This window comes from Lipophrys pholis (assembly GCF_963383615.2).
Source record: "Lipophrys pholis genome assembly, chromosome: 20".
NCBI lineage: Eukaryota > Metazoa > Chordata > Actinopteri > Blenniiformes > Blenniidae > Lipophrys > Lipophrys pholis.
Window position 1 is genome coordinate 5,408,391 of NC_137648.1, and position 16,215 is coordinate 5,424,605.

General features: G+C 43.8%; 1 protein-coding gene across 4 annotated transcripts in view; it reads left to right on the forward strand.

Moving 5' to 3' along the window:
- Positions 1-238: 238 nt before the first annotated feature.
- The window catches only part of sulf1 (sulfatase 1), a 40,743-nt gene continuing 24,766 nt past the window's right edge, over positions 239-16,215 (forward strand). For all 4 annotated transcript variants that reach the window (XR_013936410.1, XM_080490033.1, XM_080490035.1 and 1 more), the window contains exons 1-3: positions 239-572; positions 15,138-15,431; positions 15,886-16,125. Coding sequence is in view for 3 of the 4 variants with exons in the window: in XM_080490033.1 (XP_080346159.1) it covers positions 15,257-15,431; positions 15,886-16,125 (415 nt within the window). In the remaining variant the exon portion in view is untranslated. The remainder of the gene's footprint in view (positions 573-15,137; positions 15,432-15,885; positions 16,126-16,215) is intronic.

Sequence of the window (16,215 nt, forward strand, 5' to 3'; positions counted from 1 at the left end):
CATCTCATAGAGTGTCTGTGTGAATGTGGGGTGGTACTGGCTGTGTGTGTGTGTGTGTGTGTGTGTGTGTGTGTGTGTGTGTGTGTGTGTGTGTGTGTGTGTGTGTGTGTGTGTGTGTGTGTGTGTGTGTGTGTGTGTGTGTGTGTGTGTGTGTGTGTGTGTGTGTGTGTGTGTGTGTGTGTGTGTGTGTGTGTGTGTGTGTGTCTCCCTCTGCGTTGTGCTCTGTCCTTGTCCCTGCCTCCTGGCAGCGAGGAGCCACCCAGCAGCCGGTCTGTGATTGGGCAGGGGAGTGGGGTTCTTGACACAGCGTGGTGCTGACTGCTCCGGGACGTGTTTCAACAGATGGTCGAGGTTAGAGAGTGTCATCACATCGGAGAGAGGATTAGAGGAGAGAGGTTGTCTTCCAGGAGCTGTGTGGTCCCCCCTACTCTTCAACCCAAAGTCCCAGCTCCAAGACGCAAACCTCTCTATGTGCGAGGGGAGATCCGGTTAAGGAACGTGAGGATAAGAGCAAGAGAGGAATCCTAGCCTTGCCTCTCACTCAGCCAGCACTCTGCTCTCCTGCTTTACAGGTACTGCACAACTTTCTCCCTCTGTCTCTCCATTTTCTACTGTTTTCCACCCTTTTCCCACACTGTGTGCTTGTTTGTTCAGCAAGTAGGAAATGTGTGATTCAGTTTACAGTCAGGAGCATGAGTCCCTAAGCAGGGATTTGTAGTGGTGGTGAGCTGCGCTGTTTCTGCAGTCAGCCTGTGTTGCCTGTACAGCAGCGCACTGTGTGTGTGTGTGTGTGTGTTTGTGTGTGTGTGTGTGCAGGACTTCATAGTTTCCCCCCTGAATGACAGGAATTCCCTCCGTCGCAAATTCCTCCGTCTCAAAGGATTAGAAGGCAGCACATTCCATTAATGTCATTTTTCTCCAATCCATAAGCATTAATCTTTTTAAATTTTAGTTTCCCCATTGCAGAATAACGGAAAGTGAATGAAAGCTGTTCTAAATTTGCAAAAGTTTAGTGTCATCTAAAACTTGTGCCGCATAATTTCCAGTGATGTGTGTATTTAAAAATGAAGTGTACATCATAAGGAATTCCTTCTGTTTTTGTTCTGATTGCATCATAATCGTTGTCAGTCTTAAAAAGCTCTACTGAAGACAAATAGATTCCTCATTACCCTTGTCAGTTCCAAGTAGTAGGAAATTAAAATGCAATTTTTTTTTCGACATTCCCAAAACTCAGTGTGGCATTTAATGTTCCCTCACTTAAGGCCAGATAAGTTTTTTCATAAATCTCCATTCAGAGAGCACTCCTGGCAGATCGTGTCAGTGTGCGCTAAATGGATGAGCTGCTGAAGAGCTCTTTCCGGACAAACTGTCAAAGCGAAGCAGAGCAGCAGAGACTCGGGGAATGTGCACCTTACTTTGGCTTTTTAACTCAAGTCAAGTGAGAAGGGAGACTTGCCAGTGAAGTGGGAATATGATGTATAGTATTTATACCTAGCTGAAGGCACTGTGTGTATGTGTATGTGTGTGTGTGTGTGTGTGTGTCTGTGTGCGCGTGTGAGGTGTTTGCAAATGGAGATTGTGCAGCTGTGAAAGGCTGTATGGACAGCAGCAGGGCTTAGAGGAGGTTGTATGGGTGAAAGCTGCAGTTGTGAGGATTTGTGTTTACTTTGGTAAACCAGCCGTAGCTACACTTCCTGCTTGTTACCTGAAGTATTTAACTTAACCTCCAATTGGTTGCCATGACTGCTGCTTTAAGTTTTGGAGACTTATTCATGTACATGTCGTTGGATTAATAAGGTATTCTAAAGTCCACATAAAGAAATTGAATTTCTTCTTTATAGTGTTTTGGACCAATTAATTCCCCTAAAAGTCCATCAAAAGTTTAGAAATGATCCTTCTGACCTGGATTTCCTAAATAGCAAACTCACACGGTGGTCTATTTCACTATAACTTGCCTATTTCAGGTGTAATTGGTGTAAAATACCTGCCTCAATGCAGCGCCAGTATGTGTTACTAAGTGTCGAGGCTTGGTGGAGAACTTGAACTCTAAACTATTTAAATATTGACAAGCTGATCCATAAATCCACCCACCACTTTGAGTTTGTCCCCGGCAGTGTTTAGATTGAGTTTCTGATTGCCATTCCCAGAGCAAAGAAGCTTTAGGGTGTTTGAAAACATGGGGCTTCCTGCCAGCTTTGGGGGTTAAAAAAAAAAAAAGAAAAAAAAAAGAAGAGATCTTTTAAACTGTTGTAGCTTCAGTGTGCTACAAACAAGAGTATGAGCAGCTGCTGCAAATAATTAGATTCTGGGGGGCAGACACTTGCCAAGACAAACGTTCCAGTAGCAGCTTTGCCATGATTTGGATCCATTCTGGAAGGGCGCGTGTGCGTGCATGCGTGTGTCTGTGTGTTAGAGCAATAACCAAAGTGATTTGTAGTTTTTTCTGATAAGCACGCCGAGTGTCTGTGTGTTAGGAAGGAAAAAGATGAGACAGCATCTGAGGTTTTCATTATTTGTACAAACCGTACCAAAAGTACACGTGCATCTTTCAACTGCCAGGCGGAGTGAATCAAAGACTTTCCAGATGTGTCATCTCATCATTTCAGTTAGGAGGTTAAAGGCATTTGAAGCAGTAGGTTGACTGAATATGGAGAAAATGCATTCATATATTGGGTTTGATGAAAGGAGATGCACACCTAAACTTAACACCATGCATGTCACATTGTGGATGGATTTTTTATTTTTATTTTTATTTTTTTTTAAACCAGCTAAGAACTCACAAACAGCCTATGAAATGTTTAGATAAAACTAAAAGAGCATCAGGAAGTCCCACAGTTATGCGCATCCATTGTCTGTCACATCTTGTGTTTGTTCTGCTTACAGCTCTTTGTTCTGAGCAACATTCAGACGTCCATTGGGCTTTAATCAAAACACGGCCGACTACTTTTAAAGCTGACTCGGTGCTCACACTTCCACAGATGCACCGCAGTCCTGCAGCTATCATACCAGGGTTTGTTTTAGCCAGACCAGAAGTTACAGCACAATCTGAGAGAACATGAAGAATTAGGGACAATCAGTCAAATGTAATTTATTGCAACAGGTTCTATACTGATTGTTGGTTCTATTGTAATTCTTGTGCAGGAACAGTGAATGTTGCACGTACATTTTCTGTGTTTAAGCTTTTTAAAAGTTGCTTCACTCCAAATCAAAGTCTTGCTCACTGACTTTTGGTGAGACTCATCTCATATTTTTTTTATCTCTGCTCATTGAGTGTTATCATGAACACATTTTACTGTGGGGTCGGCTTGACCCTGCAGTGACAGAAGTCTTATTTCTGGCTGTTGCCGTAAAACACAGAACTTTGCAGAAGACCTTGTTGCAGATGACTAAGACAACACTTATGTGTGATTAAATCAAGTTGAGATGTGTTTGGGATAAAAGCACTGAAGACAGGAAGACAATGCATGAACTGACATGAACAAATCCTCTGCAAACATTGTTCAAAGGCTAGTGCAATGACACATGCTTACCTTTTCATCAGAATAAAACAACACAGTGACGCAACAGGACTAGTTTCTGTGTGTTCTCTTGTGTGTGACAATGTTAAGAAAAAATTTCCTAAACCACCCTCTCCTGCAGCACTTGTTTATCTCTTCAGCTTAATGATAGTGTTCCTCATACTGTTCTGATTGCATAGTAGCGCAAAAGTAGATTGCACAGTTCTATCACTGCAAATGGCCAGTATTTGAACAGTGAGCATTTGGCATGCTTTTATTTATGTAGGATCCAAAAAGGCTATCTTTAGATGAGTCAGCCACTTTCTCAGTTCCTTTGTTGACCTTACTGATCAAACACTGCCATGTTGTTTCAATCCACCAGCGCATTACAACCCCTGAATGTGTCCTTGACTTTTGAGGACGTATCTCTGGGGAGGTATTTCATGCATATCTGGATGCCTATGCTACATAAGTCTATTTTGGGGGATTTGAGAGCTCACAATAGCGCCCCATGTGTTTGTTCAGGATGTCATTTGAGGAGGAAAGGTCAGGCTATGCAAACATCACATCCAGCTCATCATTGAACAGGATTCCTCATCCTCAAATCTTTGATCTCGTGCTGAACACACTTTGAAAAGAGCAGTGAACCAGACGTATACTCAACGCTTTACTGTATTGTGCGGCTTCCTTCTCCTTTGTCTTGAGCTTCTGAGTTGATGACTACTCAGAGAAGAGAGATATGCAGTATCAACAAAAGATTCAGTAGATGATTTATCTGTCGAAAAACCAGGAGTGACTCCCTGTCGGGCCATGCAGTGTTTGTCTGAGAGCTTACGCAGGAAGAGGGGATGTTGTTTTGCTTCTAATAACTATAAATGCACATTAATGAGTAAAGCCTGAGTGAAAGAGTGGGGATTTTAATGGGTTTTCTCTGTGATGTCCATAGCAGCTTTTGTTTAAATGTCACTGCACATAGATGCAGCGTGGGCTTAAGCCTGGAACAAGAATGAGCTGGGTCAGAAGAGACACCGAGGGGGAAGTGGAAGTGGGATAAGATAAAGAAGCAGCCGTGATGTGAGAGAGGGAGGTGTGAACGTGCGATAAAGATCAACAGAAAGTAAAAGTTTTTGTGATCCTGTTGCTGGGTAATGCGCACACGTTCTCGGTCGTCATCCACACGTGCGCACACATTTGAAACACATGGACACAAACGTAATCTTCTTGTGACACAGTGATGTACAAAAGACGAACATTTAAAAGAAAAAAGCCACACACACACACACACACACACACACACACACACACACACACACACACACACACACACACACACACACACACAATACACAATACACAAGCTTACCCCCTCGGTCCTCCACCTCCCAGAGGGCTGAACTGTCCCTGCTTTGTCATCTCTCTTGTCCAATAATCCCCTCCCCAGGGAGAAGCAATCTGTTTTAGATTTGAAAGAGAAAGGACCTTGCCTGTATCACGTACAATTAAGCAGCCGTCAGAATGCGTCGGCGTAAGTTTGGAGGGAGAAGTGCTGCCACTGGGGGGTTGTCCCTTTCATCCGCCGCCTTTCCAGAATGGAGATAATGGGGTGGGAGGGTTGGAGGGACTGGAATGGATGGGGGGGGGGGGAATGAATATGTTACCTCACCCCTCCATCCCACTCTACAGCTCAACTAATAGAAGCCAGCATGCGTTTGTTTCAGCTCTTCTGCTCCCTTTCTTTGCTTCTCCCCTGGAGCGGGCAAACACATTCAGTCTCTGCCAGTGTTCCCCTCCTCTGCCTGTGTGTACTTCTATGTGTGGACTCGGCCCATGTGCGGCCGGTAGCCTCTGGTCTTGTTTTCCCTCCCGTCATCGGCCCAACTTGGCCATGTGGATGCCGAATGTCTGTATCTCACAGCGGCTTGCAAACCAACCTTGTTCATAATGAAAAGGTCTGGCATTGCATGACATGCATTATCTACGCTTTGCTTTTCTTGAATTGCCCTCGGCAACTTGAGCACAGTTTGGCTGGTATCTCTCGAACATGTTGGGATGATGTATTGACTGCATTCCTTTAACTTTGGCTCAGGTGTAAAGGAATGGGTAACCTTACCATTTTATGGCTCCTAAGCTGATTTGTCTTTAAGCAAATATCATATTTTGTATATTCAACAATGGACTTAGATCAGGAATTTGCGCAAGTAAATTAAATTACGTATGACGTTGGTGCATGCCTTGGAAAGCCACACACTAAGCCTGAAGCAATGGAAAAGGAGAGCTCCCCTGCGTACAAATTACAGGTTACGTGTCTGTCTGTGTTCAAGACGGACTGAGTCAGTGACTAGTACACACACAAGGCTGTGCATGATATCCAAATACACTCATTCATACATGCCCACGGGCACGGACCGAGAGGAGTGCCGAGCAGGCACAGGTGCAATCAGATGAATAGATTTTTATGACCGGTATCAGGTTGGTGTGTCACAGTCCTGGAGAGGTTTGTTTATGGCATTCAGGGTCACACAGGCTGGTTCTCATGGTCTATGTTTGTCTACTGTTCCCAGAGAATATGTCTACACATGCTCCGCATTTTCGGGGTGTTTAGTTTCATGCGTCAGTAGCCGCGCCACACTCAACTTTGAGCTACTGCTGCTGCCACCACCTCAAGGAATTGAGATGTTTTTCACTGATTACTATTTATAATTAATTTATATTGTAATCACATCATCTGAGGAACGTTTGTTAAATTACATTAAATTAAATCTGTGTGTATCAGTCTGCAGTTCATTAGGAGTATTTCTAAGCATGGCCTGGAAAAAGGCAGTATTTAGTCAGGATACACAGGGTGCGATTTGTAATGAAAGCAGGAGGGGGGATTTTTTTTCCATGACTCAGATAACAATGAGAGGAAATCTGATAAAAAATGGTGAGTGGGTAGAGAGTTGAAAATAATAATTTACTTCAAACACTTAAATGGTTGTTGAAGTTGTTGCAGAGAGCTTGGAGTTAATCATATGAGTTTCATTCTCGATTCAATGAGAGGTGACAGTTCTGTTTTACTTGGATTTCAAATACATTTATTTGAAATATTTTGTCTGGTCTGCTGGTGAAATAACTTTCGTTGCTATGAAGGAGGATTGAATTTTCATTCCATATGTGATTTAAAAAAAAAAGAAACTCTGTATAGCGGGGCTGCATGAAGCAGAGGGGATCCATCCCTTCGATCTCCACAACACTTTCCAGTCAAAATAAAGCAAAGTACAACACCCAAAAGTCAACAAGTTTCCTGTTTTAACTTGAAAACTTTGTTGTACGAATAGGGCCAAAGGCTATCATTTTGATTTTCAGCAGGAATTGTCACTGCTCCAGATTTTCACTTTAAAAGTTTCTGCAACCGACACATCTGAAAATAAATTTTATGGTCTGACATTTGTTTTGTCTGCAAAACATCATATTTATTACAATAATGTGATGCTAAAATTAATCTAATTTTAAAGCTTTTTGCGCTTTTATCTGATTGTCTACCATTCTCTTACCACCCCTCCAGGAAGTCAGTCCGATATAAAAACGATCCAAGTCTCCAGTGCAAGTTGCAATGACTTGCTCTGACAAGTCTGTACAAAGGGAGCAGACCAATGGATGATTGTTCACCGTGAACTGCTCATTAACCAAACTCCTTAGTTGATCTCAGAGTTAATGACAAGAACTTTTATTTCCCCCTTGTCAACATTCATGTTATACAAGAAAAGTCATAATGTCGCGCTTCTCACATTGAACCAAAAACATCCATCAGACTTGGCACATAAGCTCCCCTCTCTCTCTCTCTCTCGCGCTCTCTCTCTCTCTCTCTCTCTCTCTCTCTCTCTCTCTCTCGTTCTCTCTGTGTGCCACCGTGTTGCTGATTTCATGGAAAAGAAGTGGGTCTCTTTATTCTTGACAATTACCTCAGTGGAAATCCATTGAAGCAATTTGCCATAGCTCTCTTTTGTGGTAAAAGGGATAATTTATCTGGGGTATATTTGACGCGTCAAAGAGACAAAGCCACCCGTGAGTGTGCACTATGTTCACCTCCCTCTCGCTCCGACTTTCTCTGGAGCTCCCGCAGCTGATGGAGTGTTTCTGATGGAAGTGTGGGTTTTGACAAGAAAGTGGCTGGAGGAATACAAATGTGTTGTATTTTATTCATCTGGGGTTGCCTATCGCTTAATGGTTTCCATCCATGGCTCAGAATAGATTTAACAAGAAAGCGCTTGCTGCTTTGGGCTCCTATCCTATAACTGCGGCCGCTGATCCTCTGATTGCGATTCCATGTTTTCGTATCACGCTATAAATCAGGGGAGTGGTTTCCCTTTCGTTCCCTTGACCTCTGTCCTGCCCACCCCCCACACTTACCCTTTCCCTCACCCCCTCGTACGGTAAATGTGCTTTTCCACTTGTAAAACTGAACTTCGTTTGGAAAGCGAGCCCTCCTGGCTGTCTCTGTGCCTTTTCTCTCCTCATGTAATCCCACACTTACTCAGTGATGTTGAGATCAGGGTTCTATGAGGGTCAAACCAACTGGTGCAAGAGACCTTGTTCTTCTTGTCACTACAGATATTTCTTTATAGTTCTGGCTGATCCATCAGATACCTCCGTCTTCCTGCAGTAATTACTGTTGCCCACTAATTTTAAACAGCAGGGGCAGAAGTTAGCCATTCTGAAAATCCTTATTTCTCAACAGGGCACCGAATGTAATGATAATGATCATACTTGAGGGATTCCAGTCTCACCAGCTGACACTAAGCCCAATTTGTCAGTGTTACCAGCATGAGGTTTTTGGTGGAATATGCAGAATGGATCAAAGGTTGCCCGTCGTTCAGGATATGAACGTTTAAAGGCTCACCGCTTTCAGGCCAGGAACGCACACGCCCATTCACAAATAAATACAGCTAACTTTCCCCATTTATGAAATGACCTTATGTGTTTTTTGATCATTTCCCGACTCGGGGTGCTCAACGCTTCCTCATGATTTCCTACAGCCTGCGTTTTGGCCAGTGAGTTAGTCTCACTTTGAAGTATTTTACACCAGGATTCATTTAATTACACATTATGATGCATGCATAATATTGATGGCATGGCCTTGCAGCCTTGGCACTACAAAGGGTCTGTTAGCAGGTCTGGGAGGAACTCGAGGGGTTTAACTAATAGCCATGAATGCACTCGCCCCAGGTTCACATTTCACTGAATCAAGGCCATTCTTCTTCATTAAATTACCCAGTGTTGTACCCGAACCACTCGGCACACAAATAGATGGTAAGCTTAAACATCTGGTGTTTTAGAGTTTTAGAATTGATAAGACTGATTGTGTTTGTCAAGGTGAAGAGTTCTGCAACCACAAATGTGTTGGAACAAAGCGCCAGTTAGCTCTCTTCGCTGCCGCGCACTTGGTTTTCTGGCTGGATTTTGTCGTAGATCTTACACTAATTTAGGCATTTCTGGTCAAACAAATCAGCAGAGTTAAGAGTCTGAAAACACCAAGGTTAGAGTCTTTTCCCAGTGCCTACCCACAGCCAAGTGACTGCAGTGGGACAGAGCCCTCCTTTAGTCTGCTGAGCGTGGCTGACGGGCCGGTCTTGGTGAGAACAGCCTGGTGCCCTTGGCCTGCCGGGCAGAGTGGGCCGCCACACAGGCCCTCCTCAGTGTAAAAGGCCCTCGTCAGTCCTCATGGCAGCAGACCAGCTAAATTCCCTCGGATTACAGAAATATTTGGACAAACCTTGCCATAATCATTTTCCCTCTCTGAAGTGGAGAGTGCAATCAGACTGCGCTGAGAAATGTCACTGGTCTGAAGCAAAAAAACCAAAACATTATTGTTCTGTTGTTATCTAATCTGCATTGTTTCCTAGATCAGCTTTCAGATTAACATGTTATTCCTGCTTTGTAATTTTTACTTCCTGCTTTCCACAGTCGTCCCGTGGTAATGACTGTATGCTGAATGACTAGAACTCCTATTGCCAGTCTATAGTCCGAACATGACCTCCTGAATTCAAACTATGCTATTAGACTTTAATTCCCTTCTTTTTTGCCATTGTCCTTCTCTGACTTGGCCGCAGTTGAGATAGGCTGGGCAAATAGAGAGGGAGAGCGCGAAAGAGAATGAACTGGAATTAGGGGGGGATTTGAGGTGCTTTGAAACGGCCATTGTCCTTAATAGCAAGGCCTTTTATGAATGACTGATTTACTTTAGAAGGAGCATGGCATCTGGTTTGTGTTTGACTTGCATCTTGTTTTGGGAACGTGAACCCTTTCACCTCCAAACTCTGTATGTTAACTCTTAGCAAGATCCTGTTTAGTAGGCAAACCTGCATTGAGGGACCAGCTTTTTTCTTCCAGAGACATGTAGATGACATGATGTCATTTTGTGTTTTTACATTACAGGACTTTTATGTGTCTTCTCAGTGCATCTGCTGTTTTTCACTGACAGCTGATAAATGTATAGACCACTGCTGCTGACGGAACGAAACCGGAGCCAGATGCAGCCTATTTGCCATTGCTGAAATGAATATCGAGGCCAATCACAACCTCACTTTTACAAGACTTTTGCGCCTTCGTACCGTTGCATTGAGCCCCCTTCGCTCATTCCTTCCCTCCGACTTTTCCCTCTTAACCCGTGTGTGTGGGAAGCCTCAGGTTGCTGAGGTTAGGTTAAACAAGCCACCATCAAAGCCATATCACCACTGGGGTCGGAGGAGGGTCAGAGCGCAGCAGAGTGTGTGGTTTGAGGCCCTAACTGGAGGGCACTTCTGCCAACCAGCCAAATACTGCTGCCCTGCATGGTTACACAAGCAGCCACTCTATTATGTTCAGCTTTACTCGCTGCACAAAGCACAGCTGTCTATGTTGCCGTACCAAATTACTGAGCGATGTTGCATGTGCCAAAGGCAAGTAAGTGAAAGAGCTGTTTTCTGCAAGTATAGTAGGAAAAAAACCTTTACTATCATGAAAGTGAAGATTAGTAGGGTGTTGAGGTGTCCTAAAAGCCCCTGGCGTTGATGGTCATTAATCTGAAAATTGCATATCTTTTATGTATCTGGCAGCTGTGTGCCTGAAAACTTCATAGTGGCCTTTTTGTTTCAGTCCTTTGAACCCCTGGGCATTTTACGTTCCTTCCATCCATCCCCAATATTCCTCCCCCAGCTGAACCATGATGGGTACAGTAAGGGGCTCATTTAAAGGGTCATTAGTGCTAATCCTCCAAAACAATGAGGAAGCAGAAACAATGTGCTCTCTAGTCCTCTGACTCTGTCCAGGAATAAAGACCTCTTGTCTTCTCCACAGATGTATAGAAGCAGCCTGTTCTGCTTATATCACGCTAGATGACATAAATAAATGACTCATTCAAAAATGAAGGGTTTATGAAAATGGCATGACACATTATTCTCACTCAACGGAGTTCACAAACATTGGAACACGCACTTGGAGTGCAGTCAAGAAAGAAGCAGAGCCAACAATAAGAAGGAATTAAAAGCCAACTGTGTAATGACATTCAAATTTCACTTAATATTCACTTATATTAGAAGTTTAGTAATTATATACTTCCTGGTACTGGCTACAGTGTTTAGGTCTTGACCTTGCAGGTACTTCTCCTGCAGCCTCTCATCTCTAAGTAAGATTATAACTAGGAAGCCTGAATACCACTGCTTTGTTAAGTATGTGTACAAAACAAAACACTCAGAAGTGACCGGGCTTAAACACAGATCTCATTCAGCTAATCCTTTACAGTTAATCCTGGCAAACTGGCAGTAATTACAGAGGCGTTTCAGTTGTTGTGTCTGAACAGTTTACATTCTATCTGACCTTTAAGATGCTTTAATATACATGCTGTTGATGCATATTGAAGTTAGGAATTTAGATGTGCAGAGCAGCCAGTTTGTCTTCTGTGTGATGAAGTTGAGGAGTGTGTCGTGTTGCATGTGAACTCCATGCTCACCATCAACTGACACCATGTAAATGTTGCACTCATTACCCTCTCATAAACACTAAACTTGTCTGAGGCAGAAACTGCTGCTGGGTCACTTCGCTCAGCTATTTATTCACACTAAGATTCTGCAAAGAGGAAATATCTGCTAAATGTCAGGGAGATATACACCAAAATTGAATTAAAACTAAATCAATCCTCTTTTTTTTTTTTCTTCCTAATTTTTTTCTCATATGAATCAGAGGCACTCTAATGTAATCTATTCATCTTAGCATTATAAACAGCAGCTGCTTATCTGGCCTTGTCAATTAGCTGGTCATTTCCTCTGGCAGCTTTGTACTCCATATGTGATATTAACCTGAGGAAGTCCTCAGAGTGAGGATGTGACATAAAAAAAAATACTTTCTTTGATGATGGATCACTTTGAGATGGAAAGCTATCGAATGATCCATGGAGACACGGAGCTGCTAGAAAACCTCAGAAGCAAACTCCAGATGACCTCGCGAGGAAAGTAGATCAGGTGAAATTAAGTTAGGATGAGAAGTATCCCTAAGAAAGAGGAGGGGGAAATCTTGCGTGCGTAACTATGGCCTACAATCCCATTGGTTGCTCTGTGTGGTATTTTATTAACGCTGCGGTCTGAGTCGCTTCAGACAGTATAGCTATTGATTCCACTGTAGCTAACCTCATCAGCGCCACAAGGTTTGTATCATACACCACAATGAACCTTCTTGTCTGTTTTCTCGAAGTCACAAGAAGAGACTATTGCCGGGAATCATTGGCATGTAAAATTGAGTTTGCGTTGGGTGCTAACATCACACGAGCTGGTCGACTGACTTACAGCTGATCTCGGGTCCTCCACAGCTTGACCGAAATGGAGACTCGAGTTTTGTCTAGAGATGGGTTGATTCTATTGTTTCTGGGATGCCTTCGCATTCGTGTAGGAGGACTTGGACCGACGCAGCAGGAGAATGTGTTTTTTTGGTGTGTGCGAGTATCTTCTGAGCGTCTGCGTGTCACCATGTGTTTGCACAGTAGTTTGTGTTGTGTGTGTAATTCACAGCGAGGTTCTGTGCACTCTGCCACCCTGCACTGGAGGGGTGTTTGTCCAAACGGCGCCAATGTTTGCACAGGGCTGTCACGATGATTGGGCTGGCTGGCTAAGTCGAGACACTGCTCGTCTACAGCACAGGACAGACCAAAGTGCTCTCAAACCTCTATCTGAAGCACCTCTTTTTATATCTGGAAGCTAACTGGAGGAATCTCGGGTCAACAGTGACTTGTTGTGGATTTGATGTCTGAGAGATACTAGACATCCACTAATACCAGTGTAGGGTTTTGTTTATAAAAGTGTTCTGATACACCCCACCAGATAAAACTTTCCGGTAATTTGTCAGTTGACACCAGGAGCACAGCGAATCAATGGAGGAATAGCAGTGTTTACACTGTTTATCACGACGATAGCTGCGATGTGAGGCGTCCATTCAGGGTTCATGGTCTCACTGCAGGACACTTCGAAATAAGGACAGGGCAGGATGAGGACCAAACCTGCAATGTTTCTCTGGTAACACCGAACAGTCATTCAACCCACTGCTTGTGTTTCCACCAGAAACAGCTGTGTAAAGTTTCACAGAAGAGATTAAGCCAGACAGGAAGTGTTCACACAAAAGGCGTTGTCAATCTGGTATTTTAAAATAAATTGTATGGTCAGCAAATCATATTCTACTTAATTCAGTAAATATTATGTCGTACCTAGTGGCAACAGGCTAGAAGTCACATAAACACAGTTTGACAGTGTGGTTATATTTCAGCGACGTGTTGAATTGACTTTTATATGATCCTTCATATTTGCAGATTCACACAATGGTGATGCTTCCATACAGGGTGCTCACCCGTCTTTGGGACCAACTTTGGGTTCAGTGTTTGCTCAGGAATACTTTGATGTACGGACATGGCAAGATGGGGGATTAAACCTATAACTTGAAACCTACAACCTAGATTGGAACCTAGATTGGGTCTACCAACTGAGCCAGAGCAACCCAGAAACATTACGGTGCAGCAGTGGTTCTCAAGCTGGGGGTCGTGACCCTCAAAGGGATCAAAATGCAATTTCTTGGCCACGCCAGATGGTTGAAGAGAAACTAGGTCAAAATACAGTTTCACCAAACTAAACTTTCTGGGGTTTCATGACTGGGAAAAAGTTGTAACATCAATTTCCCAAGTTTCACAATCATTCATCTTTACGTTATTTGACAAACTAAATAATAATTGGAAGCATAAATTGAAGCATTAAGTGTACAAGTCCTCAGGATTTGAACCTATTAAGAGCTTTAATACAGTTATGTAAAGCTACTTCCATTATGCACCAGCCACCATGAACGTTAATTGGGTTTGGTTAGAGGTCCTATTTACTGATTTTGAGGGGCCCCTTTGTGGAAATGAGGGCCATCCAGTGGGTTTCGGTCAGGCTCAGGTGTCATAGACCTGTCTTTTGTTTTTAGGCCATTAACTCAGAATAGGGAGCAGTATGGTGCCACTCAGTGGGATTGCTGTCCAGAAGGCACGTTTTCACAGGCGGTGATGGAGCGCTCATTATTACAGCGTCATGGTTCATCTCACAGCCATAAGCCATTCTTTTACACACGCATTCCCTCTCAAAGTTAATTTATGATTGGCACCAGAATTGCATTTTTATCTCAATTGCTCATTTAAGGTATTTCTCCATGATACAGTAGCATAACTGGACTGAACGAACTGGAGGATGAATTGAAAAAAGGTCTTCCTCTGAAGATCTGAGTGCAGGTAGCAGTCGAATATAGTTACACTGTCTGTAAATATAGAGGACCGTTTGGGATCAGCAGTGACTTCGTGAGTGTGAACGGGCCCTCAATGTGCTGGGATGACTCAGTGGTAATCTGCGATTGCCGATAGTGGCACTGGGGTTAATGTAGCGGAACCCTCTCTCCGCCTCCAGTACCCCTAACTCCCTCCCCCCTCGCTCACCCCCCCTGTCATGCTTGACTCACCAGGGGGTGACTTTTGAGTGACAGGTTGAAGGTGGCCCACCATTGGCTCACGTTGGAAAGTGTCTGTGGGTGTTTGAGTGCCGACAGCCAATGGCGTGGTCCTTGCACAGTTAGCCGAACAACAGCTCTCCAGTGGAGATGAAGAGTTTTCATGTGTGAGGTGTGTGTCGTCTGACGCAGAAAGACGGAAAGTGCAGGCATATGATGAGGAATTAGAAAAATATGAGGTTTGGGGGATTTTCTGAGGTGAGATCTGTGTTTTCCTGTCCTTTGATTTTACTTGTTGTAATGGATCACTGTGATCTAGTATTGCGTGTGTGTAGGTGAGGATAATAATGGAGTTTCAGTCTGCACAAAACAGATGCTGGAACTGTTGGGTAAGTTTTTCTTGGTGGATCTTCAAGGGATAAAGCTCACAGGAATCCTTTTTGGCTTTTCAGTATTTGGATAAACTGCTATGTTTTGGTTTGATTTGCAACCAGATGCGGACAATTTATCTGAAGTAAATGTGCTTAAATGTTCCTACAGGGAGTCTGTCTCACTGAGGGTATAATGTAATTCTCTGTTTGGCTTCTTCAAAATTGGCAACTTTTATTTCAGGTTTCCTCACGCTTTCTGTTCTAATGTCTCCATGTATTTTCTCCTTCTGTTTCCTCACAGTCCACCACGGCTGCGAGAGCTGCACAGGCGTGAGTGAGTGAGTGGCCTGGCTGGTCCTCTTCTCCCTCCCATTAATCCTCCCGTCGATCCATCCTGCAGCCTGCTGTGTGTCGGGCATCATGCTGATTCACTGGCTGCCCTGGTTGGTCCTCCTGTCTCTGGACTGGGCTCCAGGCAGCTGGGCCTTCACCACCACCAGGGCTCAGGGGCTGAGGGGTCGCATCCAGAGAGACCGCAGAAATATCCGTCCCAACATCATCCTCATCATGACAGACGACCAGGATGTTGAGTTGGGTAAGGCTGGCATACATTCTGGAAATCTGTGGAATCTATTTACTTTTCAATTGGCTCGCTGGTTTTTTTTCCCCCCTAACAAAGTCTTGTACACAGTTTACTCACATTTTTATGTTTTTTATTCTCTCCACTTAGTCAAAGCCTCTTCTTTGTCTCTTTTGCTATTTGCATGAGGATTTTTGTGACCTTCCTCTCCACATTAAATATTAAATAGAGGCCATAAGCCGGACCTGAATAGCCATCTGGTCTGTCAACGGCTGAAAGATAATTATTGTGTCTTTGAGAAGTGCGTCTGAAAACGTAATGTAAATAGACAGAAGGGTGTTTATACAGGTGGAGGCAAAGTAAATACAATTACCTTTGTTGAAAAAAGTCATTATCATTTTTACAGAAGGCAGTACTTCTTGTTTATTAGCACAACACGCAGCACTGACTGTCTCACCTTTTCCTTCAGGCTCTCTACAGGTGATGAACAAAACCCGCAGGCTCATGGAGGACGGCGGCACTACTTTCACCAATGCCTTCGTCACCACGCCCATGTGCTGCCCGTCACGATCGTCGATGTTGACGGGCAAATATGTCCACAACCACAACACCTACACCAACAACGAGAACTGCTCCTCCCCGTCTTGGCAAGCTCAGCACGAGCCGCGCTCCTTCGCCGTTTACCTCAACAACACAGGCTACAGGACAGGTTGGTGACGGCACATGGATAAGTGGTTAAGCTGTATTAGATTGTGTCTCTCTGTTGGGAGAGAAGCATTTTGAAATAAAAGAATGCTTC